Source organism: Tachyglossus aculeatus, chromosome 17 (assembly GCF_015852505.1).
Source record: "Tachyglossus aculeatus isolate mTacAcu1 chromosome 17, mTacAcu1.pri, whole genome shotgun sequence".
In the NCBI taxonomy this organism is placed as follows: Eukaryota; Metazoa; Chordata; class Mammalia; order Monotremata; family Tachyglossidae; genus Tachyglossus; species Tachyglossus aculeatus.
This window is the reverse complement of record NC_052082.1, coordinates 53428859-53447477: the sequence shown is the minus strand read 5'-3', so window position 1 is coordinate 53447477 and position 18619 is coordinate 53428859. Positions and strand designations below refer to the sequence as shown.

The window sequence follows — 18619 nt, the reverse complement described above, 5'->3', positions numbered from 1 at the left end:
AGGCTTGTAACATGGGGTCATTGTGCTTGATATTAATCACCAGTCCTCCTGCTCCCCCCAGTAAAAATGGCAGGGTGTGTGAGTTCTCAGCGCTACCTCGGCCTCGCTGGCAGGAACGGCCAGGCCCGGGTGGGGCACCTAAGACTTTAAGTGCTTTCATTTCCCATGCGCCGACCCCCCCCCCCGGCCGAGGTCTTCGTGGCCAGCCCTGGCTGACCTCTTCCCTACAAAGCTGGTAGATTGGTCTCATGGTCTTAAGCCGCCTACGAGGAGATGGTTTTCACTCGATGACTTGTGGGTCACCTTAACCTAACTGGGCACTTTGCACAGGAAAAACTAATCCCTAAGCTTGTCCCCTAGACGGTAAGCGTGTGTGGGCGGGGATCGTGTCTGCTAACTCTGTTGTATTGGACTCTCCCAAGCACCTAGTACAGTGCTCTGCACACAGTAAGCACACAATAAATACCATTGATGGATTGAGGCTTGGTGTTGGCAGGGAATGTGTCTATTCATTGTTATAGCATTCTCTCCCGAGCCCTTAGTGCAATGCCCTGCATACCAGTAAGCACTCAGTAAATATGATTGAATGAAATACGATTGAATGAATGAATAAATGATTGATTGAACAAAACCCCTAGCTAGAAACACCCTCATCCCGTGGCCTTCTAAGCAGCTTGGGTCCAAGCTTCCCTGAACTGGCTAGGGCTGAGTTTCCCATTGTAGTTTGGAGGGTCACTATCCCAAAGGGTTAATAACCCCAGCCCCCAAGTCAATATCTCCCATACAGCCGGCCAAGGGGGAAAGAGAGAGAGAGAGAGAGAGAGAGAGAAAGAGAGAGAGAGAGAGAGAGTGTGTGTGTGTGTGTGTGTGTGTGTGTGTGTGTGTGTGTGTGTGTGTGTGTGTGTGTGTGTGTGTGTGTGTGTTGGTCCATTTGCGTGAAATGTGTTTCCCCAATCACCTGGGCTGGGCTGCATTGTATCGGCCAGCAGCTGCACCGCACTCAAACTGACAGCTACATTAAACCCTGGAATTCTGAGGCAATAAAAAGTAAATTAACTCTTATTTTTTTCCTGTCCTGGTGGACTAAGTGAATGTGTGTCTGTGGGGAGGTGAGTGAGCCCTGGTTTTGAGGACACGCCTCAAGCTAACAGACGCCGGCCTCTCCCCCGCTCCCCCGAGCCGAGATCTGGGAGCACTGGCCTCTCCTGGCCCCATCCAAGAGGCTGCTCTGGCCGGGTGTGTGGTGTGTTCTGCGGGGACAAGCAGTCGGGTCACTCAGTGTCTTGGCTCAGGCGAGAAACCATCTGACCACCCACAGAGCCGACCTCTGCAACCCAAAGGCATGTTTGGAGGAGAGCCAGTTGGGGGTGCCTAGGTTCCAAGCTTGTCCCGTTCGTGGGCCTTCCTTCTCACTAAACCCAAAGGCTTTGGCCTAAGAAGGCTCATCTTTCGCTGCCCTAGTCCTACCTTGTCCGGTCTACTCTGATTCGATTGATCGAGTGATCGGTCCTGCTGCAGCCCGTCGAAAGGCTCTGGGGGCTTAGGGTGGCTAAGGGACTGGTGGTCACACAGCAGGTGAGAAGCCGGCATCTAAATTTGGACATCCAGTGGTGCAGACCATTGCAGACAGCTACTCGAGGTCCCATTTATGAATTGCTCCCTAGGCCAGATTGAATCACGGAAGGCAGGCACTCTGTCGCCTTCTCCAAAGGTATCTTTTTTTGGATTCCCATCCCAGCCCAGCCTTCACCATCTTCCGCCTGCTTGCTCTTTTCAAGGCGAGGCACGAGGCTCTAGCCGATCGTCCTCCCCTCCCTCTGTGGGGTGAACTCGTCAATCAGTAGTACTTAGCTGAGAATCTCTGGTGGGAGTCCTGAGGCTTTGGTTAAGGGCAAAAGGCAGACCCGGGCCGGGCGCCCAGGCAAGAACCAGCAATCTCTGGGTGGATCCAGGGGGGACCAGAGTGTGGTAAAAACTGGAACCTAAAGGGGCCACGAGATTCCGCCTCTTGGGGCCAAGATGGTGGCAGATGGGGATGGATCTTCGGCCAAGCCAACCTTTGATGTCCCGCTACATCCCCCGAACGGAGAACTGCTTCCAACCCATGCCCACCAGCGCTCACAAGAGCGGGCCGGGCCATGGCATCGCCCTGCGGCCCCCTCCCCTAACCCGCCTTGCTGCTGCCTAGGCCTGGAGTTCAGCTGGGGAGACTTTTCACCTTCTTTCCCCGCACTGTCGTCTTTCCTGTTTGTTTGCTTTCCGAATTGCGGGTCTGTGGCCGAGCGGTGCCTGCTGGCCGGGCCTCACCGGGGCTGTGTGACCGGACTCGGGCCACAGGCCCGAGCCGCCCACGGGGCACCGGGGGAGGGGGGCCGGGGGACTGGAAGAGCCTCCGAGCCCCCGTGGGTCTCCCATGGGCAGAGCTAACCTCGGAGGCGGCCCTGAGCAGCCCTATCACATCCGGTGCTTGTCTCTGCAGCCGGGCCGGAGGATAAACTATCTGAGCTGTGGGGCAGTGCATCATTCCTCTTATTATTTTCTTCTCTGCAGATAGGGGTCGTGGAAAGTTCAGTTCCTTTTAACCCTCAAAGCTCTGTTTATTCTACAGCTGGTAGCCCAAACGCCGCGTTTCCCATTACATCACAAAGGGGCTCGGACAGATCTCTGCACAGAAACGTGTTGCAACTGTTTATTTTTTTCCATATTTAAACATTTCTGACAGCCAAACCCGACCGAGCCAAAAGATGGAGCTTTGTGAATGAGTCCGGTTGCCGGTGTCTGTGGAGAGGAGAGCGCCCTCCCCCACCGGTGCACCTAGCCTCCAACGTACGCGTCGGCCCGCCCCGGGGTGCGCGAGGCGAAAGGCTCCTTGCGGTACATGCGTGTTGACCGTGTGCCGTCACGTGATTGATGGTGCCGTGTTCTGCCCGGTTCCCCGGACACCCTCGAAAACAAGATGTTTCGTCTCACTGCGTCTTCCCGGTAGCGTGATTCCGGTAAATAAACCGGTGTGGGCTCCGTCCACCTGGAGCGGCTCAGAGGACCCCACGCCCTCCCCGGTTTCCTCTTGCCCCCCGCTGTCGGTTGTTTGGCTCGTCCCGCCGGGCGGTCCCGTCCAGCTCGGCCCCGGCTCCTCTCGGGCCTGAGGGGCCTCCGCCTAGCAGGTGGGGTCTGAGTATAGGAGGTTTCCCTGGGGGAGAGTAATTCTGGTTCTCTTCGCCCGATGCCACTCCATCTCGTGGACTAATTGTAAAATCTCTCATTATAGTGCTTTCCCCGTTCTTCCTTCCCCCCACCCCGCCCTGTTGGCGTGGAAATCTCTCGTCTTTGGACTCTCCGGGTTACTGCCCTTCCCGGAAGCCTCAGCTGGGTGGCCGCCCAAGGTGGAGGAGAAACTGAATCCACAGCCCTGCCCGAGCCCGCTCCTGGCCCCGGTTTGACTCTCAGGGCCGGGCCCCAGGTTAATGGGCTGCTGCGGAGATGGCAAGGAAGCTTGCGATGCCCTAGTGGGTGCTGAAGCAAAAACCTGAGCCTTAGGGGTTTGCCAGGTGTCGGGATGAACCCCTTAGGTGTCATCACGCCGCCCCCGTTTCCATCCCCACTTCCACGACCCGGCCCTAGATAGAGCCTGCCCTGAGGTGAATCCAACTGTTTCCGGGGCTCCCTTTTGGCTTCGTTGCCAAGTCAGGTCGGGCGTGGCGGCACAGATCTGGCCATTTGGAGCATGGGTTGGAGAAAGGGAAGAAAGAGCCACCGCAACCAGGGCGAGCCCGAGCGCTAGTGCAAATCTGAGGCGGTTTTTGCCGGGAGCCTCTGCCTCCACATTCTGGGAAGATCCTGACGAGCCAGGAATGAGCGGCATTCATCCGGCTTGGAAGGAGGAAGAGATTCTGGAAGAGGGCTGGGGAGAAAGAGAGCATGTGGCTTTCTCCCTCTGGGTCCGAGCCCCCTCCTCCGCGGCCGTCCCGGGGGCAGGGGCGAGTGGTGAGCCAGGCGCCGGGGTGACGTGTCTGGGTGACATGTCCTTGGCAGGGCAGGAGCGGGGAGATCCTGAGAATTGCCTCAGGCACCACAGGTCTGAAGCAGCCCGGGGACCGTCCCAGGCAGTGTCTGGAGAGACAGGACCGGCAGGGCCCACGTTAGGCAACGGGTCCTTTAAATTCCTTCCCCCTTCCCCCGCCTCTGGTGGGGATTAGAAGGGCCCCTAATCAATTTTAGCTCCGAGTGGATGGAAACACACCCAGATTGCTGCCATGGGCTCGGTTTTGGATCGAAAGCCCTGGCTCGCTCCGCAAGGTTTCCTGGCAGATGCCAGTGGCAGAGGAGGTTTGCAGAAATTCCCTCCCTGCTTGTGGGTGCGGAGAATGCCCAACTCATCCCCCCTCAGAGCCACTCATTCCCCGCTTCTCCCGTTTCTCCCAGGGTGACCGTGGACGTGTGGGCGACGCTGGCCGATTTCTGTAACATACTGACCGCGGTGAATCAGTCGGAGGTGCCATTGTACAAGGACCCGGACGATGACCTCACCCTCCTGATCCTGGAAGAGGATCGACTCCTCTCGGGCTTCGTCCCCTTGCTGGCCGCCCCCCAGGACCCCTGCTACGTGGAGAAAACCTCGGACAAGGTCAGCACCAGGCCAAGCGCCCGTCCCCCTCCGCCCCTCCTCTTAATTCTCTGGACTTTTTTTTATTCTTGGGAAGTTTTCTGTGCAAGCGGAACACGATTAAGTCATTGAGGAGGGTGTTAAGGGAAAATATCGACCTTTTAGCCGCTGACATCCAGCTCTGTGTCATGAAAAAAAATCCTGTCGACTTCCTTTGGAGAGAGTGTGTGTGTGTGTGTGTGTGTGTGTGTGTGTGTGTGTGTGTGTGGTGTGTGTGTGCTCGCTGGCATGTTGTATATACGATCATTTCCTCACTTGTTTAAATAGTGCAGCTTGTGTTGGCAGCGCTCTCACTCAGCTCCAAATGGTTTGCATCATGCTTAAAGCGCCCTCCTCCTTCTCCCCTCCCAGTCCCAACCTCCCCCCTCAACCCCCCGGCCACAAAACTCGGTACTAGGAAAGCAGCCAGGACTTTCTCCCTTCTCTAAAGAGGAGAGTGATAAATAGGTGACTAGAGAGAAGCAGACACCATGTGTTAACGTACAAAAGGCTTTTAGGAATATGAAGCATTCCCCACTGCCCAGTTTCTGTTTTCCTTCCTTTAAGGTCCATATTTTAACCTGTACTTCTCCTTGGCCGCTTGTTGATAAAACAACAAAAGCCGCTCCCTTGTCGACGTGGTGGGGATCGTGGGGCTTTACGGTTCTCTGATAGGCCGCTCCCGGCCGCAGGTGGAGGAAAGCGACCCTCCTGTGTCCCCCCCACCCCCACCCTGCCTACGCTGCATATGGAATATGGGGGAAGAGGGAGGACCCGCTGCCGGACTCCCAGGGAGGGGAGAAGATATCCTGGGATGGGACGGTTCCCCGAGGGAGTAACGAGCCCTTGGGGTGGGAGGCTCTTTCCCGGGAGTCAGAAGATGCCTTCCCAAGAGGCCATCTCTCTGCCTCAGAAACGCTTGACTAGGGCCAGGACTGCTGTTAAGGTGTGTCCCATTGATGGCCCCATGGAGCATCGGGGGTAGGCTAGACTTGAGGAAAAGAAAATAAGGAGGCCGGCAAAATGATGCTCCATTCTTTTTCAAGGGACACAAGGAATTTTCAATGATAGGATTTTTCAGCAAGTCGCTGTCTCTCCTATAAAATGGAGCGCAGGGGCCATGCCTGTCCTTGAGAGCCAGAACCTAGTCAAAGTTTAGGCCGAGCTCATGTGCTCCTCTGTTCCCACCGCTGCTTCCTTGTTTAGTGGTTCAGGCTGGGCCCAGCCTCTGCCTTTCTCCAGGGTCTTGGGATGATTAGCCTGGCACCTATGTCTCCTCACCTTCCCCTTTCAGTCCTTTCCAGTGCCCACCATGCCAAGACACCACCCTTGGGGCAGCAGGGACCCCACTGGACATTTGAGGCTCTTCATGATGGCCGTGCTGGTCGGGGGGGACTGCTGTAGCTCTAAACTCACTGGGACAAGTAACTCTCTGCGTGAAAAGACCGCATGGCTATGGGAGCATCACGCAGAAGAAAGACTGAAGACCTCTTCTGTCTTTTCTTAACAATACTTGTTAAGCGCTTACTATATATCAAACACTGTCCTAAGTGAGGTAGGTACAAGTTAATTAGGTAGGACCCAGCCCCTGTCCCACATGGCGCTCAGAGTCTTAGTAGGAGGGAGAACAGGTATCTCCATTTTATCGTTGAGGAAGCTGTGGCGGAGGGAAGTGAAGTGACTCGCCAAGGTCACACAGCAAGCAGTTGGCAGAGTAGAGATTAGAACCCAAGTCCTTCTTACTCCTAGCCCCGTGCTTTCTCTACTAGGCCACACTGCTTATTGGTTCTACTCAAGTCCACCTCCACTTGAGTGCAGCAGGGGCTTTGGCTGGAAGCTGTGGTCCTGGGGGTCGGCTTGGCCAGGCCAGGCCATAGATTGCCACCCAGGCAGGGCTCTGCCTCAGTTGGGCCTGGGTGGGCAACCATGTGGTATGGTGACTGGTGGGAAGGGCTACATTTGGGCGAGGGCCCCCTCCCCCTGCCAAGAAGTACCATAGGGGCTCCCTTCTGGGCCCGCTTGGACCCAGGCTAGACTCAGTTTGGGGCAGATTGACCAGGACCAGAATCCAGGTCAGGTTAAGCCGAGCTGGGAAAACCCTGCTTCTGTATGCCCCAGAACCCTTAACCTGTGGACCCATTGACTGACAGGCTTTTAATAGAAGTGGGCATAGGGTCATAGGAGCTCCCAAAAATGATCTCTCCTGACCAGTACAAGCCTGGGAGATCTCTTGTGTGTTGTCCGGAGGGGAGGGACTACATGGAGGCGCTTTTGCCGCAGAGAGGAGACAGAGGCAGCAACTGGGCAGGAGCTCCCACCCATGGCCTTCCGATGGAAAGCTTCTGAGAGAAAGTTCGGCCCGATTATGGAATCGTTTCCCCTTCTTCCCCGGCCCAGCCTTTCTCACGCTCAGTAGGGGTTGATGGCTGGGACTCGGGGTTTTTATGAGTTTGGAAAGGCGGGGGTATATTTTGAGGAGGAGTTAGTCGAAAAGCAGAGTAAACACGCCCGGGACAGTGATCCCTAAACACCACCCCCTGCTGCCCCCCACCACCTCCGGATCATGTGCCTGAGGGGTGGCTAACTCTGAAGGGTGGTTTTGGAGGTTGGCTACTGTGGTCGGTGGGTTTCAGATCTGGGCAGTGAAGGAGCAGGCCAGCAACTACCATGACAAATCCAAGCCCGCCCCGTCGCCATCAGAACCCACATCTCCCCACCACCCTACTAGGCTTAAATGTCAAATGGCCAAGTGGTGTGATCTGGCCAGAGAGCAGAATGTAGCCCAGAGCCCTCCCCTCCTCCCCCTCCCCCTCCCCCACCTCTTGGCCTGTGGTCGGGACGCACCCTCACCTCCGCTTCATGATTGACAGGCCTCACAGAAGGCAGATGCATCCGAGAGAGGTAGCCTCCACTCACAAAAATAGGTCCTCGGGTGACAGATTCTAAATAAGGGAGCGGGTAGATAGATTCACGATCCCTTCTCATGCTTGCCCACCCCTGGGTTCTTGCCCACCTGAAGGAGGCAGGAACCCTTTCCCTTCTCACTGGGCCGCTTGGCAAAGCCGTCGTAGGCTGAGATTTCCATTGTCCGTCCCTCTGGGATCCTGGCAAAGCGGGGCTGGGCAGTGAGCCTGACTAGGGCACCCTGAGACTCCAGCAAGGCCAGTGACCCTGGTGGGCCCCTTTGGGTGTGGCCAACTGAGGCAGCCTGAGCTGTGGCACCTAGCCAGCTGGGTTTGTTTTTTTGTTTTGTTTTGTTTGTCTGTCTCCCCCTTCCAGAGTGTGAGCTCAGGACCGTCTCTATATGTTGCCCATTTGTACTTCCCAAGCGCTCAGTACAGTGCTCTTCACACAGTAAGCCAAGCTAGCTCTCTTCCTCCCTTCAAGGCCCTACTGAGAGCTCACCTACTCCAGGAGGCCTTCCCAGACTGAGCCCCTTCCTTCCTCTCCCCCTCGTCCCCCTCTCCACCCCCCCATCTTACCTCCTTCTCTTCCCCACAGCACCTGTATATATGTATATATGTGTGTACATATTTGTTACTCTATTTATTTATTTATTTATTTTACTTGTACATATCTATTCTATTTATTTTAGTTTGTTAGTATGGTTTTGTTCTCTGTCTCCCCATTTTAGACTGTGAGCCCACTGTTGGGTAGGGACTGTCTCTGTATGTTGCCAACTTGTACTTCCCAAGTGCTTAGTACAGTGCTCTGCACACAGTAAGCGCTCAATAAATATGATTGATGATGATGATGAGTAAGCGCTCAATAAATATGATTGAATGAATGAATGAAGATGGAAGGTCAAGGGAAAAGCCCCTGGGGTCACTTGCTTACCAGACCTTGACCTCTCTATAAGAAAGTTTGAGAAGCAGTGTGGCTCAGTGGGTAGAGCACAGGCCTGCAAGTCAGAAGGACTTGCGTTCTAATCCTGGCTCCATCACCTGTCTGCTGTGTGGCCTTGGGCAAGTCACTTCACTTCTCTGTACCTCATTTGCTACACCTGTAAAATGGGGATTGAGATAGTGAGCCCTACATGGGACAAGAACTGTGTTCAACCTGATTTGCTTGCATCCACTCCAGCACTTAGTACAAACCTGACATATAGTAAGCACTCAACAGATACCACAATTAAAATGATTAAAATGGGGATTAAGACTGGGAGCCCCGTGGGGCACAGGGACTATGTCCAACCTAATTTGCTTGTATCTACCTCGGTGCTTAGTACAGTGCCTGGCATTTAGTAAGCACTTAAAAAGTGCCACAATTTTATATTATAAATAATTTATTTATATCATTCCCTGTTCTCCCTCTTCCTTAGACTGTGAGTCTGATTAACTCGTATCTACCCCAGCGCTTCAAACAGTGCTTGACTCATAGTAGACACTTAACAAATGCCATAAACAAAAAAAAAAGTCTGTCTTCCCCCTCTAGACTGTAAGCTCATAGTGAGCGGGGAATGTATCTACCAACTCTGTTGTCTTGGACCCTCCCAAAGGGCTTAGGACAGTGCTCAGCACACAGTGAGCATTCAATGAATACCATTGATTGAGTGACCTCTTTAGCGACAGAGAATCATAAGCCGGTCGGGGTGTTCTTCAGCACATCGTTTCTTTTTCGTTTATGAATTTCAGCTAGAGAAGAAACACATACTACTACTACTAATAATAATAATAATGACATTTATTAAGTGCTTACTATATGCCAAGCACTGTTCTAAGCACTGGAAAGATATTTGTTAAGCACTTACTATGTGCCAGGCAATGTAGTAAGCACTGGGAGGGAGTACAAGCAAATTGGGTTGGACCAGTCCCTGTCCCACACTGGGCTCACAGTCTTAATCCCCAGTTTACAGATGAGGTAACTGAGCCACAGAGAAGTTAAATGTCCTGCCCAAGGTCACACAGAAGACAAGTGACGGAGCCGGGATTAGTACCCATGACCTACTTGATGCCCAGGCCCTTGCATGTGCTACTTCCCAGTCCCTGCCATCAATGGCACCATCTTGGGACTCTCCCTGGTGCCTTGGAGATGTCACCCAAGACTAGGTTCTAACTAGGTTCCTCCCCGCTCCCTCCCCTCCATTCCCACCCCTCCACTCCCTTCCCAGTCAGGCATCTCCATTAGGTGATGGTCCAGGATACTTTGTCTCTCTCCCAGCAGTTGTCCTTGGGCGGTTTCGTTGTCGGGCGATTTCTGGGAGCCGGCCCATCGAATCCGGGGACACCGCCCAGCCCCTAAGCCATCTCTGCCTGTGTGGGGCCTGCCCCGCTCATCCTGCAGTTTTCCAGATCCAGTTTATCTAGTCGTGCAGAGAACAGCTCTGATTTTTGGGTTTGGTTGTTTTGTTTTTTGCGTTTTCCCTGTTTTGGCCAAGAAAGGGGAAAAGAGTCCCCCAGCTATTATTCAGCCAGTGTGCGAGGTACCAAACGGGTGAGGGAATGGTGAAGAATTCTGTACAGTTGTGGGCAGTGAAGGAGCAGGCCAGTAACTACCATGATGTGCCCAAACCCTCCCTGTCACTGTCAGAACCCACTTCTCCCCACCACCTCACTCAGCTTAAATGTCAAATGGCCAAGTGGCGTGATCTTCCCAGAGAGCAGAATGTAGCCCGGAGCCCTCCCCACAAAGACAAGGAAAGGCTGGGAAAGTGTGGATGGTTCAGTGCAAACCTCCCCACAGTCGCAAAAACAGTTCAAGTGCATGTCTTCCTGGCTGAGGGCCTTGCCTTTTGTGTTCATTCATTCATCCAATTCATTCTTTCATATTTATTGAGCACTTGCAGAGCGCTGTACTAAGAGCTTGGAAAGTACAATTCAGGAATTTTGTGCCCGAGCAGTGCTCACCTTGAATTTCTCGGGGCCAGAAATGGTGCCCTTCTGCGTTTTCCTGGACACAGTGACTTAGATTGGGAGCTACATGTGGGAAAGTGACTATGTCCAACCTCATTATCTTGGATCTACCCCAGCGCTTAGTACAGTGCCTAAGCCCATAGTAAGGGCTTAACAGTTACTCCTAAAAAAAAAAGGGACACACACCAATGATTTCAGTATCCCTGTCCATTCGTGTTAATCTGCTTTCCAAAGGACGACTCTTACTAGTTTTTTGGACTCCTGGACCTTTGGCTACTAGTCATTTCATTGTCTGTGGGGGCCAGTCATATTTTTCTAGCTCTTTGGTTTGATACTTCAAATGACCAGTGATAACTAGGAGCTAGGAGAGAGGTGGGCATGGAGAAGATTTCAAGGCTTTTGGTTAGCTAGGTCTGTATACAATGAATTCTCCCACCTCACTCGTTCCAAACTTTTTGGGTTTCCCTCTGGATCTTTGGGTTCTCGCCTTTGATTCCTAGACACTCAACGCAGTAATAACCAGGATCGTAATTTCCCAACGATGGGTCATTTTAGTATACTTGCCTACTGCCGTCATTATTAAATTGCTGCAAATTTAAAATTATTGCAGACCCAAATTAATCCGACAAATAGCCGGAACCCACAAGAAATTGGCAGGGCATCAAACCTACAGATTTCTCTGCTCTCCCATCATTTGTGCACCTTTTTTTTCCAATGATATTTGTTAAACGCTTACTGTGTGCCAAGCACTGTACTAAGGGCTGGAGTAGATACAAGATAATCATGTTGGGCACAGTCCATGTCCCACATGGAGTTCACAGTCTTAATCCCCATTTTCCAGATGTGGTAAATGAGGCACAGTGAAGTGACTTGTCTAAGGTCACACTGCAGACACGTGGAGGAGCCAGGATTAGACCTAGGGCCTTCTGACTCGCAGGCCCGTGCGCTTTCCATTTGGCCACACTCCTTCTCACCTCTGTTTTTTTGTCTGTGTCTTTGTTCTCCTCTAGATTGTCAGCCCTCAGGACCCCCATTGCTCAGCCTTCTCTTCCCCTTAGAATCCTCTTTGTTTGACCATTCTCTTTTCTCTACTCATTTTCTGTGAGCTCTGAGTTTGGGCCAGACAATCAAACTTACCTACTACAAGTTCTTCCCCATAGGCACAATGAACATTCTTCCTCTTGTGTTTGCTCTTCCCCTTTTCCTCCTGAGAGCAGAGGGTGTGATGGGATTTTGAATTACCTGTATACCAGGTGAAATGAATAATGACAATAATGTTTTGAACTTGTCGGCCCTTTACTAACCGAAACCCTTTCACACCAGTTGCCTTATTTGTCTCTGGTTAATTGTATGGAATGAAGTTGTGTGTCTGTCCTCCTAAAGATAAGGAGGCCTGTGCTTTTAAAGTGGCCTGGAAGACCTGAGTTCTAATCCTGGCTCCATCACTTGTCTACTGTTTGACCTCGGGCAAGTCATTTCACTTCTCATTGCCTCAGTTACCTCATCTGTAAAATGGGGGCTAAGAATGGGAGCCCCTGCAGGACATGGACTCTGGCCAACTCGATTAGCTTGTATCTGTCCCAGAACTTAGTACAGTGCCTGGCACATAGTAAGTGATCAACACTGCATGCAGGGAATGTGTCTGTTTATTGTTATATTGTACATTCTAAGCACTCAGTACAGTGCTCAATAAATGATTGAATGAGCGAGTGAACAAATAGCATGAAAAAAGACCACTGCAGTTAATGTAGACCCAAAATTCTTTTTAAAATGATATTTTTAAAGTGCCTCCCTTAAGGAGGTAAACCCAGGAGAGCTTGTTCAGGCCATGATTTTTTTTTCTCTTTTCTTTTTTTAACTCTTTCTTCCTTTGGCGCAGTCTTTGTGCAGAGTAGAAACTTGGTGGATCAGTTTCACTTTGAAGCCGATGCCACCCGGCCCTTGGCATTAGTCCAAAAACACAGTGGTTGAAATATTTCTGACCTGATTCCCCACCCATTCCCCCCAGCCCCTCCCCTCAAAAACAAAGAAAAACTGCTCTCTTTCCATTCAATTTTTAAAAAATAAAATAAAATGAAGTCCTTTTAGGATCTGTGCACCGATTGGTTAAGTTGGTTTGGCTTCTCTTCCTCCAGATGATCTGGTTTGCGATCAGTGCCCACTGCCAAGGTAGATGTCTGCAAAAGAGCAGCTGGTATTGATTCATAGTCCCAAGGCCTTGGCAGTGCCACTTTCTGTTATGACTCTTGGGTTAAAAGCGTTTCTAAGCCAGAGCTGGAAGGAGAGGAGCTGTGTCCGGCTGGGTGTGCCCTTCTGAGAAGCGGCGTGGCTCAGTGGAAAAGAGCCCGGGTTTGGGAGTCAGAGGTCATGGGTTCAAATCCCGGCTCCGCCAATTGTCAGCTGTGTGACTTTGGGCAAGTCACTTCTCTGGGCCTCCGTTACCTCATCTGTAAAATGGGGATTAAAATGTGGGACTGTGAGTCCCACGTGGGACAACCTGAACACCTTGTATCCTCCCTAGCGCTTAGAACAGTGCTTTGCACATAGTAAGTGCTTAACAAATACCATCATTATTATTATTATTATTCTGATAACTCTGGGAAGGAAAACAAATTCACTGCTTCCTCATCCCTCCCTGGAAAATGGGGTTATGGGCCCTTTCCCTATCTGTGTCCGGGACAATGTGGGGAGTCGGCAAATGCTGACCTCATCGGTCAGTAGCATCCACTGAGAGCCAATTTTGAAGAGGACAGTAGCATTAGCAGACCTGACTCCTGCCCTCAGGGAGCCTTACAGTCTAGCAAACTTTACAATCCTCAGCAAGGGAGGAGCACTTCAGTTACAAACACAAAGCACAGGCCTGGGAGTCAGAGGGACCTGGGTTCTAATCCCAACTCTACCACTTTTCTATCTGAGTGACCTTGGGTAAGTCACTTCACTTCTCTGTGACTCAGTTACCTCACCTGTAAAATAGGGATTAAGACTGTGAGCCCCAGGGGGAACATGGACTGTGTCCAACCTGATTAGCTTGTATCTACCCCAGTGCTATGTACAGTGCCTGGCAATCAATCAATCAATCGTATTTATTGAGCACTTACTGTGTGCAGAGCACTGTACTAAGTGCTTGGGAAGTACAAGTTGGCAACATATAGAGACAGTCCCTACCCAACAGTGGGCTCACAGTCTAAAAGGGGGAGACAGAGAACAAAACCAAACATACTAACAAAATAAAATAAATAGAATAGATATGTACAAGTAAAATAAATAAATAAATAGAGTAATAAATATGTACAAACATATATACATATATACAGGACACATAGTAAGCGCTTAACAAGTACTGTTAAAAAGACAATTTCTCTGGGTTGTCCCGGGGGAAAAAGTGCCAACTTGTGGATCACCTTCTCCAAGTGTTTTTAACCTGGGTCCACCTCCCCAGTTCACTTTCTCTTATGCTTGACGTGGCCTTTATTTTCCTGAAGATCTTGATTGCAGAGCAGAAACCGGAGTCCCTTGTCCCCCACCTTATTTGGGAAGACCTTATGACTTTCTGATCTAGTCACCTCCTTAGTTCATGCAAGGGAGTGCTCATCATTAAGCGGAGGGGGCTCAGCAGATGTTGACTAACTGTTCCCCTCTCCCTGGATTTTCGGGTGTATCCTCATAACGCCAAACTTCCCTTAATCCCAAAGAAAGTGAACTACGGGACTACTCAGTCCTCTTCCAGTTTTGGTTTTCATTGTAAGCTCTTTACGGGCAGGGAACATATCCACTAATTCTATAGGATTGTACTCTCCCAAGCACTTAATACTGTGCTCTCTGCACACTGTAAGTGCTCAGTAAGTACCACTGATTATTGTCTGTGAACGCGAGTATCAGTGAAACAGCTGACCTGTGTCCAGGGGTATTCCAGAGTGGGGTAACTCCCTTGGGTGCAGGAAAGTTGTATTTTGGGAAGGCGTATCTGAGGCAGGGAGATGTACCTGCGGCAGTGAGAATCACAGGTCCCCTGACCCTGATAGGGGCACATTCCAGGGGAGCGAGTGACTCCACCCGAAAGAGAGTTCATGAGGCGATGGGCCGTCTGTGGAACGTCTCCTAGATCCGGAAATACCCAGATGAGTCACCGATTCTACGGGTGGTCCAGCGTGGGCCTTTGCGAACCCCTGTGGGCACTCGGACTCACCCATCCGTCGGGCTCCCGAGAGCAGATACCGGAGACCAGAAACCACCCTCTCTGTCTCCAGGTCATTTTTCAGAAGCCCATTAATCGGCCCCGAGACCCAGCCAGTTTGATCTCAGCCGAGCAGTGGGTCTTCGGGGCAAGCCGAGCTATCGCTTCCGCCTCCGTTATCGTCCCAGGAGAAAACGTTCCCAGAGCCCCACGGGAACGGAGTAACGTAAACTCCGTCCACGGCATATGCTGACTGGGCAACAAAACCGGGGTTTGACACACAACAAATTCTGGTTCCAGAGCTGCGTGCCAGTGGGAAACGTGGTTTGCATATGTGCGGCAGAGGGGGAACTGCACCAGAGGTTGCCGTTGCACAACGGGTGGAGATGGAGCAGGCGAGGGCCAGAGCCCAAGCTGTGCGGGCTTCTCAGCCGTTGCACAATGAGGGAACCCCAACAGATTTTCTACTTTTTCCTCTACTTTGTTTCTTCAGTTTCATTTTCCCTCTCTCCTTCACACCCCTTACGATCTCTTTTCCTTTCTCCTGTTAAAAAAATCCCAAAACAATTGATTCGACAACCAGGCCTAGGTGGGCCTTCAAATCAAAGGGCCCCCAAGTGAGATGTGAGAGGGGGGCGGGCTGTCATCCCCCAGCCCGAACTCAACCACCCCCAGCTGCCTGCTGGAAGAGAGGCCTACGGGGCTCAACTTCCCAGTGCCAACCCAGTGCCCAGCCTGCTTGGGGCGGGCGAAGGGATGGAATCAGGCAGCCTGCGGGCCCTCATCCCCCGGGTGTGAGCTAGTCTGGGGTGGGCATCTCTTGGGGGCTACCGCCACTTGGCGAGCATCATCTCCTGTCAGTTTAATCAGCGGAGCCAGAGGGCCGTCCGGGAGCGAGGAGGACAGAGCCCCCGGCAGCCGCACTGGTTTAACAACTTCTTCCTTCCTCTGCGTAAAAGTTAGGTTCCGGGGTGCAAGTTGTCCGACCTCGGGAGGGTAAGAGTATTTCTGGGTCTGATCCATGCATGCCCGAGGAATCTGTGTGGCGTGTCCCCCTCCCCTTCCCCGGGCCCCTCCCGAGAAGGAGAAAGGTGGTTGGGTCAGGGTGCTGGGAAAGCAGAAGTTAAGTATATGGATTTCATGGCTGTATGTGAGAGTGTTTTGGGGGCAGAGAAGCTACTAATGGAAAACATTTGTGTTGCACTGAAAACAGAGCAAGGCCTGGTTATAGTCTGTCTGCTCCGTCTGTCAGTCTGTTCCCCCACTAGCACTAGTCATTGTTCTCCTGGGAGTCTCGGGCGTTTTGTGGTTTCTTCTGCTCTTGCTATCCCCTGATCTCGCCAGGGTTTTTGGGTCACGGGTGGCCCCTTGCAGTTTGGAAAAAAAGCTGTGAGGGTGGTGACTGGTAGCGTTGAAGGTTTTCAAGCCAACATGTTGGCTTTCTGGCCCTGAGTGGAGAGAGACCTGGGGTTTGGGGGGCGGGTGGGGTGGGGGTGGGTTTCCCGGGCAGCCGTTGTGGGAGACGTGTTTAGACACATATGGCTGCTCCAGCCCTGACTTTTACTGCTAACGCAGCACAAACTTGGAACGCGGGGGCAAATAGGCATTTGAGCTTGTCATTTCTCACCACGCTGCAAAGGAGGCACAGGGGTGCCCCGAGCCTCTACCTGATGGGCCTGTATCAGTCAAGGCCTTAGGGAGCTACCTCAGTCTGGGCGGGGCAGAAGAGAAAAGGGTTGCTTTCCCAGAGGTCAGGCGCACTCCCAAAACAGTGGGGGCGCGAGGGGGGGGGTCCTGAAACTCGATCCCTCTCCCTTCCCCCACCTGCCCCCACGTTCAACTCCCGTTTCTGAAAGTTCATCATTTTTTAAGCACCAATAAAAAGGCAGCAGCCCCAAGTTTTCTGGGTCCCCGAGAAGGCACTTCACCAATGTGGTTTTCGCATTTTCAGGTTTTTGGCTGGTGAATAAGATTGAGGAGAAATGCTCCTTCCCCTGATAACAATACATTCAGACCCAGGATTGGGAGTGTGTGGATTAAAACCAGACGGTGGATGATTAATACGTTTGCTTATAGGGCTAGACACCACAGCTTCCTCCATTTAAATGAAAAGACCCTTTCTCTGGGTGCACATGCGCGTGTGCCCGTTCATACGTGGACTACGGTCATGCGTAGGACTCCCCGTTGACCGGGTGTCCTATAACAGGGACGGTGTCCAACTTGATTATCTTATATCTACTCCAGCACTCAGTACAGTGTCTGGCACACGATAAGCGCTTAACCAGTACCATAGATTTGTGGGGGGTTTTGAAGTGTGTTTACCCAGATCTGCTTTGGTGCCAACGACCAGCGAAATCTTTTGGAATCTTGGGGAACTTGTGGCTTCTTCCTCCCCTTCTGTTGACCAGTTCCAAAAAATTGCAGAGCCCTGAGTATGTCGTCCGGAGTACATATCCCCTTTTCCTCAGTCCCCCTATCAGTGTATGATTTTAGTGCCTGCCTCCCCGACTTGATTGATAGCTCCCCGAGGGCAGGGATCGTGTCTGCTGACACTGTTGTACTCCCCCAAATGCTTAGTACAGTGCTCCGCACCCAGTAGGCACATGATAAATACTGTTGATTGAGTGGCCAGACCGGGCTGGGCTGACCAGCAGAGCGAGCCAGAAAGAGCTGGATTGGGTTTCTGTTCACTTTTCCCAACTAACCGACTCTGAAACTCTCAATGGACATCTTGACCCCCTCCCCTAATCCTCATACGCACTTACCTATTTTAATGTCCCTCTGTAGGCTGTAAACTCCTTGTGGGCAGATATTGTGTCTATCAACTGTGTTGTACTTTCCCAAGCACTTAGGAGAGTTCCCTGGACACAGTAAGTGTTCAGGAACTACCATTGATTGTTTGATTATGTGTGCTCTGGCCCTGGCCACCCGGGAGAGAGGGGAGAAGCCACACAAAGAAGCAGAGTGGCTTAGTGGAAAGAGTACGGGCTTGGGAGTCAGAGGTCATGGGTTCTAATCCTGGCTCCGCCACTTATCAGCTGTGTGATTTTGAACAAGTCACTTAACTTGTCTGTGACTCAGTTGCTTCATCTGTAAAATGGGGATTAAAACTGTGAGCCCCACCTGGGACAACCTGATTACCTTGTATCTACCCCAGCGCTTAGAACAGTGTTTTTTTTTTAATGGCATTTATTAAGCGCTTACTATGCACAAAGCACTGTTCTAAGCACTGGGGCAGTTACAGGGTGATCAGGTTGTCCCTCATGGGGCTTACGGTCTTAATCCCCATTTTACAGATGAGGGAACTGAGGCCCAGAGAAGTTAAGTGACTTGCCCAAAGTCTTGGCACATAGTCATCACTTAACAAATACCCTTATTATTATTGTTATTATTATAATTATTCATTCATTCATTCAGCCATATTTATTGCGCTTACTCTGTGCAAACCACTGTACTCAGCGCCTGGGAGAGTACAGTATAGCAGACACATTCCTGCCCACATTGTGCTCACATTCTAGGCCTAACCGTCGGTGATGTCTCCCCTGTGAGAAGAAATTCACTTACTGGTGGAGACTCAGTGGTTCATCATCACGATTATCACCATTAATTTAGGATTTACATCTTGGCTGTTTTCACGGGCTCCAAGAACTCCCCGCTCCATCCACCTTAACCTAACTCAATCAATCAATCAATCAATCGTATTTATTGAGCGCTTCCTGTGTGCAGAGCACTGTACTAAGCGCTTGGGATGTACAAATTGGCAACATATAGAGACAGTTCCTACCCAACAGTGGGCTCACAGTCTAAAAGGGGGAGACAGAGAACAAAACCAAACATACTAACAAAATAAAATAAATAGAATAGATATGTACAAGTAAAATAAATAAATAAATAAATAAATAAATAGAGTAATAAATATGTACAAAACTCAGTGACTCAGTGGCAAAAATT

At 51.3% G+C, this 18619-nt stretch overlaps 1 protein-coding gene across 1 annotated transcript in view; it reads left to right on the top strand.

Moving 5' to 3' along the window:
• SMG6 (SMG6 nonsense mediated mRNA decay factor) overlaps positions 1-18619 on the top strand; it is a 193929-nt gene that overhangs the window by 109821 nt on the left and 65489 nt on the right. The window contains exon 13 of the mRNA XM_038759125.1: positions 4423-4624. Within this exon, the coding sequence (XP_038615053.1) occupies positions 4423-4624 (202 nt within the window). The remainder of the gene's footprint in view (positions 1-4422; positions 4625-18619) is intronic.